This window comes from Prunus persica, chromosome G1 (genome assembly GCF_000346465.2).
Source record: "Prunus persica cultivar Lovell chromosome G1, Prunus_persica_NCBIv2, whole genome shotgun sequence".
Classification (NCBI taxonomy): domain Eukaryota; kingdom Viridiplantae; phylum Streptophyta; class Magnoliopsida; order Rosales; family Rosaceae; genus Prunus; species Prunus persica.
The window spans coordinates 23,536,911-23,545,540 of record NC_034009.1 but is presented as its reverse complement, the minus strand read 5'-3'; the positions used below and the strand labels follow the sequence as shown (position 1 = coordinate 23,545,540).

At 37.6% G+C, this 8,630-nt stretch overlaps 1 protein-coding gene across 2 annotated transcripts; it reads left to right on the top strand.

Annotated features, from left to right (window-relative positions):
* LOC18788970 (serine/threonine-protein kinase PBS1) lies at nt 4,055-8,602 on the top strand. 2 transcript variants are annotated; one of them, XM_007225670.2, is made up of 5 exons: nt 4,055-4,726; nt 5,350-5,567; nt 6,683-6,872; nt 7,279-7,670; nt 7,794-8,602. In XM_007225670.2, exons 1-5 carry the CDS (start codon nt 4,603-4,605, stop codon nt 8,277-8,279), a joined length of 1,410 nt encoding a protein of 469 aa, XP_007225732.1. In that variant the 5' UTR covers nt 4,055-4,602; the 3' UTR covers nt 8,280-8,602. The 2 variants fall into 2 exon arrangements, with proteins under 2 accessions (XP_007225732.1, XP_020409247.1); XM_020553658.1 differs by lacking the exon at nt 5,350-5,567 and having other exon boundaries at nt 4,639-4,726.

Genomic DNA, 8,630 nt, shown 5'->3' with positions numbered 1-8,630 from the left:
CCTCTACAATTTTGAGCCATATTCTTCCATCTCTTCCTTTTTCTCTTCTGTTAAAGCATTCCAGAGCTTGATAGATTTTTCATCAAGCTGCCGGAAACTACTCAACACACCTATTATATCCCCATCTCTCTCCCTCTTCAACAAACCCTTTTAGAATCCATTCCCCCTTTCCTTAGAACTCCTGTCTTTCATAAGAACTCACAACTCTTTCTCTGTTTATGCTAAACTCATAATTGCTTTGCTCCCATGCCAAGCTAAGAAATTATCTGTAAGCAGTCGTTGTTTTTGTTGGTGAAGGTAACCAGGATGCTTCTTAAGGCTTCACTACCCTTTTGAAGCATTCTTGGGGCCTGATTCTTGAACTCAGGCACAGAGGGTAATTTCACATGTTTCTCTTTTCGGCAGCCCAAGCCCATTCGTCAGGTTGCTGGAATAAAAAGACATCTACAGGTGCCAAGGTAGGGGTTTCTTGGGGACCTTTGCAGGGATTGATCTAATTAAATTTCGCGAGCTCTATATTTTGTATGATATTATAACGGATGTTCTTGATATTACAGTTTGGTTAACGTTCCTTGTATTGGGTGTTTACATATTCTTAACTATTTGAACAATGTCGACATAATTGTATATACATTGGTGATGTTTTAAATGGTTACATTGTTGTGAGATACACGGGATATGTGAAAGACATAATTATATCATGTCATGAAAATTCGTTGGAGTTGTTGGGTGGAGAAAATAATGGTAAAAAAGGGGTAATGGAAATAGTCTTTTGTGCAGTTGAGTCTAACTCTTGGTAGGTACTAGGTCTCAGGGATCCCAAAGTGCACATGGTTTCATTGGATGATTCGGGATTGGCGACAAGGAGTTAGACAAGATGACTAACAAAGGGGGAATTATTGGATGATTGAAATGGGTGTTAGTTCATATAAATGGGCATTCATAACCAAGTGGTATAAGCATGGTATGAGATGTGCAGGTCTGCTTGTCCAGTTATATGAATTAACGGGATTAGATGAACAACATTCATGCATTATTAATAATGTGATAGTTGGTTGTGTGATTGTATGTCACTTAATTTAATTATATCAATTTCTTATAAAAAGGTTTATGTCCCTACTGAGTGTGGTTTCGCTCACCCCCTAACAGATTTTGCGGTACCGAACCTGAAATCTAGAGCTTGTGATGATTTTGGCATATCTATAGAATAAATTGTGTACATAGCTTATGGATGAATAATGAGCTACTCTTTTAGTAAACTCTCGAGTAGTTCTAACTTGTAAAATAATGCAAAATTTTTAAGATTTCAAATGTTATCGTTTCCGCTGAATATTCTATGTGAAATATTTATTTTATTTTATTTAAATGTTTCTTCACATTTTAGTTATAGTTTTTTTATTTATTAAATTCTATAATTAAAGTGTGAATCACTTCTTAACCCAAAGGTTACGTAAATCCGTAGGTTGGGGCGTGACAAGCTAACTGAAGTTGATGTGCAAAATAATGAATATAATAGGCACAAGGATTTTCTTTCAAAATCTATGTTTTAAGACCATTGAACTCGGCCTTCATATTATTAGCTTCATCATATCCTTACTCTCTTAGCATGGAAATGCTTAATTTCTCTTTTGAAAATAATGTGTCAATAGTCTTCTTTAGTAAGTTTGATGTAGTGTCGCTAACATATTAAATGCCCACAAACCTTTCAATTACATCCCCACTTTTGTCCACATAACGAAACACTACCGTCATCTGTTCTTTTGCTGACACATCACACGATTCATCAACTAATAAAGAGAAGAATGCATGATCCATATCCTTAATTATTTGATTAATAGCTCTAAATAATTCTCCCTATTGTTTAAAGAATGCACCAACAAACTGGAATCCACTAGAGAAATTGAGTAAACCTCAAATATATTGATTGAAAATAAGATGATAAATTGACAAATACAATGCCATGAGTTGGCTTAAATAGAAAACAAAGAAACCCTAAAACCGTAGGAAACCCTATGTTCTAGAATATTCATAAACTTAACTAACAAGAAAATAATAAAAATCATAACTAAAATCACATTAGGAAAATAATATCCTAATAGATAACTGATTCTTCAAAATATAAAATTAAACATTAAATTAATTACAAATCTTGACAGAATCATAATTGCTTCAAACTTACTCAATCAATTAGAAAATCCCAACGATACGCCTTCCTTCTTTTCATAGCGTCATAATTGACATTTAATTGGAATTTTTATCTCTTGCACGATTTCCTTCAAACTTTGAGCCACTTTATTTTAATTAATTTTTCACACCATAATTGACTCATATTTTGTCCTACATCACTCGGCGCCACCATCTCCTTCAGCTTGACAGTGCCACCATCTCCTTCAAGTTCAAGTTGGGGGTTGAGTTTACTTTTTTTTTTTTTTTAATTGTTTAATTTTTAAATTTAAATTCATTTAGAAAACAAAAAATGACTGAACATTTAAGGGTGTGTTTGGTAGGCTTCACTGGATTGGACTATCTTACATAGTACTTGAAACCCATTTTTGTTAAGATAAAGGACTAACTTAAATGAGATTATATAGTCCAACAGTGAAAAATCTCCCGCACTCACTGCTCCAATTTAGCGAGCTTGAAAAGCGGCTCGCAATATAACACCCACGCTATATTGAACTCGCGAGTCCGAACTAAATCATCGCAGAACTAAACTTTCGCACTGTCATCGCCCAACCTCACTATCACCACCACCAATGCTATCAACAGCAACAACAATACCCAATTGAACACCCAATCAGTTGACCCAGAGAGCCCTTTCTATCTGCTTTGATTCCTCATGGAGTTACCTAATTTCTGCAACCAAACAAACCCAGATCACTGGCTTGCCAAGATCGAAGAGGATGTGCGGCATGCCTGGGAGAACACCTTTGCTGAAGCCTCTGTTTGAAGCTTTTTTGATTGAATTGAAAATAATAATAATAATAAGTCAAAAGGGGAGAAGTAGAACTGGGAAATAAGGGGATGTGGAGGTGGTTTGCGATGGGAGAGAGAGAGAGAGAGAGAGAGAGAGAGAGAGAGAGAGGCAAGAATGAATCTATTAATCCTAGGGAGCAAGAAAAGATGGCTTCAATAGGGGAGGGGAATCGCAACAGGCATTGATGATTTGATCCATAGGAGGCAAAACCTCTATTTTTTCTCTTCGTCTTCCAATGCAATGAACCTAATTATCTTAAACAAAACAAAGAATAGAGAGAAAAATAAAAGGAATGGGGAGGTTGAGTTGGGTCTCCATCCGATGAGTTTTTTTGTTTAAAATAATTTTAGCTTTTAAAAAAATTCAGATTTTTTTATATAAAATTATTGTTTTAAATTTAAATATTACAATAAATATTTTTTAGTCCGACGACACAGCACCAAACATAGGTCTTCACTATTTTTACAATCCAGCTTCTTAGTAGGTCAGTACTTAATCCAGCTTAGGTCAATCCGAGCTAATCTGAAACAGTCCCATAATTTAATCCAGTCCATAACAGTCCACTAACGACCCCTAAAAAGACTAATTTGCCCCTTATTTTGATGGAAAAAAGTAACAGAAATTAGTCTAGAACTTTTGTTACAAATGAAAGTAGAGTTGAGAGACTTTGAAAGTCACTTAAAAAGTTGAGGGACTAAAGCTCAAGTGGCTCCTAAAAAGCCTTTATTATATTAAGTAGTTGATAAGTAAAAAAATTGATTATCTTCTTCAACATGCTTGCTTCCATTGCTTAATGGACGAAACCTCAAGTTGGTACTAGGTGCGAAAGTGTGTATACGGAGGCACACACGCATGTCATATTCCCGCGTGGGTGTGGGCCAACCCATGAACCGGACCCGTTTGGCACAAAAGCCTACACTGGTACAGTCTTTGTGTAGTCCGCCAATCCCGCCAGTTGACACGTTTTTGCGCTTAAACCGGCTCCCATCCCATCCACGCCACTTGTTCTTGAGCATTTTATTTTTCTAACTTTTACAACGTTGCTGGCTTCTCCATCTGTCTGAAAAACCAAACACCCTAAGATTTACCTTGCTCGGTTAAAATTTAACTTTTTGCGAAAATCTAGAGAGAAGAAAGATACAGAGTTGCCATTTGTATTTTTTGGTCAAAGTCTCCTCAGAGAGAAAGAGGGAGGGAAGTGTTGTTGTTGTGCGTGTACAGTAGGAGGAGAAGACAAAGCCGGCTCTTTTTGTTTTAGTTCTGTTTCACTACCCCATTATCAGATTCTTTTACGCACCAAAAGGATTGGGATTTTTTTTTCTTCTTGCTCATTCTCTTCCTCTTTGTTATCGTTTTTGGTGTTTGTGGACTTGGATTCGTTTGCTTTTGTCCTTTAGATAGCGTCTGCATCTGCCTGATCGCTTCAACAAAGAGGAAAAGAAAGACAGAGAGTTGCCCAGATATTTGAATGGGCCTCGGATTGGGTGGTTGTAAAACTGGGATTGGAAAACCAAACTCTGATTGAGCTTTGGATACATCTGGGATAAATTTTCTTTCTTTTTTTTATCCTTCAATTTTTGGATTGGAAACGAGTTAAAAATAAGTGTGCTTTTTGATTTGGGGAAATGGGTTGTTTCCCTTGTTTCGATTCGAAGGAGGAAGAGAAGCTGAATAATCCAGTGAATGAAATTGATGACCGGAAGCAGGGTCAACCAACGGTCTCTTCTAACATTTCCAGATTGCCTTCTGGTTAGTTGTAGGCAGTTTTCATTCTTTCATTAAATCCTTATTATTTGGTAATTTCAATGTCTTGTTGCTTGATCTGATCTGGGTATTTCTTATTCATTCGTTTTTATGAAGAACATGCTGAGGATGCCTTCTTCTTTTAGTTATTTGGTTTTGTTGTATATTACTTTGCTGCATGATTGATTGTTTGATTAAGTTTGTGAGTTCTAAATTTGATATGTTTTAGGTAGACCCCACCAGATTTTGACATAGTTCATAAAGACTCTTCCTATCTTTTGTAAAATTAGATCTCATGATGACTTTGATTGTTCAGGTCAATCTGATTGGTAGCCAGTGGTGGTGTCCCAAGTTGTAGCTTATTTGCATAATTGAAGAACTAACATAGATATTCATAATTTCATCCAATTGAATACAGTACAACTGAATTTTATAACATGTCCTTTATATGTTTTAGAACATGCCAAATTTCGATCATTTCCTATTGGGATTGTGGTTTCATTGAGTTTCCTTTGTTGCAAATCCAATGGATCTTTGGCTTTGAGTGTTTTGTTGAACTCAGGGAGGTCAAGGGGAGACTGATATGATACTTAGGGATCTACACTAATTTGTTACAATTGGATTTGCAGGAGCAGACAGAATGAGATCAAGAAGCAATGGAGGCTCCAGAAGGGACCTGGGGTCTAAATTGCCTGATCTCAAGGATGTACCTGGGGTACAAATTGCTGCTCAGATTTTCACTTTTCGTGAACTTGTGACTGCAACAAAAAATTTTAGGCCAGAGTCTTTCATAGGGGAAGGAGGATTTGGGCGTGTATACAAGGGGCGACTTGAGAGTAGTGGCCAGGTAAATTCTTTTGCTGTTGCATGATCTGTTATTTATACGGAGATCAGGTATTACAGGATTGAGTTTTTGAAATGAAGCAAATGAGGCAATCCGTACAGGAAACATGAGTGAGATATTGAACATTCGTAAGCTGGTGGAATCAGTATATCAAAATAATAATAAAAATTTAGCAATTATATTCTTTAGCTGTATGAAGTACTAACAAAGACTGCTAGGTTTTGCTTTATTATTTCAACAACAAAAAGAGAACTAAATTACCAATGACGAGGCTATGTGAGCTAGATTCTAGAGTTTTCAGTGTCATAAGGATGGTTATTAGACACTGTTAGAAAACAAAAAAGAAAAGCACGGTTGTTAAACTTCTCATTCAGAATCTAGAATGCTATAATTCTCGGTCCCATATCATACTTTCCAATCCATCTCAAAACGCCAAGGTTACACAATGCTTATGATATCCATCATGAATTATTAAATATTTGCGAAAATTGCAAAAATTCCACCTCGACTTTGAGGGCTATGTGCCGGCAGGCCACCTCTCCTCAGCCAGCCTGATTTCTCCTTCTCCTGGCCAGCATGACCCTTGCAACCCACATTCTCTCATCCCATCCAACCCATTCCCCCTGCCCTCAGCGTTCTTTCCCTTCAATCTCCCATGGGGCTGCACTTTTATCTTTTCAGTTGTTTATTTATTTATATTATCTCAAGTTTTTATTTATAGATTCTAATAGATTTAGAATTTATTTTATTTTATAATTATATTTTTTCATGGGTGAGGTATTGACGAGAATGCCCCTGAAAATGCGTCCACGTGCAAGTCACGTGATGAATTTTGACGTAAATTCTCACATAAGGTGACAGAGGTGCCACATTAGCGCATAAAGTAAAGTTTGGATGACAAATTGTTGAATTTTTTTTTTTTCATTGGGTGGCTATTGCACACCCCCCTCCAGGTAGCATTTGTGCTATTTTGCAATTTTGTCTATATATTTAGACTGCAGATTCACTCTGACATTTCTAATAGGTCATGTATGTGCAGCATGATTTCACAGTATTTACCACATGTGACATGTTTGAGATGATTTTGGATTCTTAACTTTGTTTTATGGCTTTAACAGGTGGTTGCTGTTAAGCAGTTGGATAGGAATGGACTTCAGGGTAACAGAGAATTTCTGGTTGAGGTTCTCATGCTCAGTCTTCTGCATCACCCCAACCTAGTGAATCTGATTGGGTACTGTGCTGATGGAGATCAGCGGCTTCTTGTTTATGAATTTATGCCCTTAGGATCATTGGAAGATCACCTTCATGGTATCTTTTCCTTTTTGTTTCCCCCTCTTCTTTTGGCTTATTGTCTGTTTCTCGCATTATGAGCTTTTTACTTTCTAATTTCTGTTTCATTAATGGCAAATACATGTGATGCATGCTATGTGGAAGTGCTTTTTCAACGGTTTCTTTTTCTAAAAAGGAAAAAATGTGGGAATATTTACAACTTTGGAATGAGTGGTGAATTTTGAAGTATTACATACAGAAATATAAGTATTTTCTTTTATCAAATGTCGTCTCAGTGAAAAAATACAAGGAAAAAGAAAAACATTTGTTTATATTGCTTATGGTGATTTACTTATGTTGATTTAAAAGATGCAAATAATCTAACAGAATTGTATCCAAACGATTTGAATGAATCACCTTTAATAGTATGTTGATTCCTGTGCAGATCTTCCACTTGATAGGGAACCATTGGACTGGAACACAAGAATGAAAATAGCTTCTGGTGCAGCCAAAGGATTGGAATACCTGCATGACAAGGCAAACCCTCCAGTTATTTACAGGGACTTCAAATCATCCAACATATTGCTGGAAGAAGGATTTCACCCAAAGCTTTCAGATTTTGGGCTTGCAAAGCTTGGTCCCACCGAAGACAAGTCACATGTGTCGACCAGGGTGATGGGCACTTATGGTTATTGTGCTCCCGAGTATGCAATGACTGGACAATTGACAGTAAAGTCTGACGTCTACAGTTTTGGGGTAGTCTTTCTGGAGCTGATTACTGGACGTAAGTCCATTGATAGCAACCGGCCCCATGGAGAACAGAACCTTATCACATGGGTAATTTTTACTTAGCATAATTGCCTGAAACTTATCTTCTTGTTGTGCAGGCTGTGGGGCTGCCAAGCATGGTTTCTGTGTTGGGGAAAATAACTGAACGGCAGTGGTTTTATGTCTATGCAGGCACGTCCGTTGTTCAATGATCGAAGGAAGTTTTCAAAATTGGCAGATCCAAGACTGCAGGGTCGGTATCCAATGCGGGGTCTCTACCAAGCTCTAGCTGTGGCATCCATGTGCATCCAGGAACAGGCTGCCACACGACCTCTCATTGGGGATGTGGTCACTGCTCTGTCTTACCTAGCCAACCAGTCATATGACCCTAACATGGCTTCAGGGCATGGCCACAGAGGATCTGGAGAAAAGGATGAGAGAAGACACAGAGATGAGAGAGGTGGAAGGATATTGAAGAATGAGGAAGGGGGAGGATCTGGACGCAGATGGGATTTAGATGGTTCTGAGAAGGATGATTCCCCGAAGGAAACCGCGAGGATGCTAAACCGGGATTTGGATAGAGAACGAGCTGTTGCTGAGGCCAAGATGTGGGGAGAGAATTGGCGAGAGAAAAGACGACAGAGTGCACAAGGCAGTTTTGATGGCACTAATTTGTAGTGCCATATTGTACAAGGCACCGTCTTTGCCATTAGTTCCTTGCCTCCTTTCTCAGCAGACCAACATGTTTTCTAGTTTAACCATTTTTATTTTCCTTTCCTCTTATCCAAACATGAAGAAGAAGAAGAAGGAACCCATAAATGGAAATTGTACATTATCTCCTAGGAGAATGAGAACAGAAGGAACAGGACGTATTTAAAAATTTTGAGAGTAAACACGTCTGGGTAATGCTATATGATTCTTCTGTCTCTTGTGCTCGTAGTGTTTTTTAAACAAAAAAAATGAATATCTGTGGTCTGTCTCTGCACTCCAGTCTTTTTCAACCAGAGTTTTATCGAGTATTTTACATGT

Coding starts and splice junctions, on each gene's coding strand:
- LOC18788970 (XM_007225670.2), top strand. CDS start 4,603: ATGGGTTGTTTCCCTTGTTTCGATTCGAAGGAGGAAGAGAAGCTGAAT. Junction 4,727..5,349: donor CATTTCCAGATTGCCTTCTG/GTTAGTTGTAGG, acceptor TTGGATTTGCAG/GAGCAGACAGAATGAGATCA. Junction 6,873..7,278: donor ATTGGAAGATCACCTTCATG/GTATCTTTTCCT, acceptor ATTCCTGTGCAG/ATCTTCCACTTGATAGGGAA.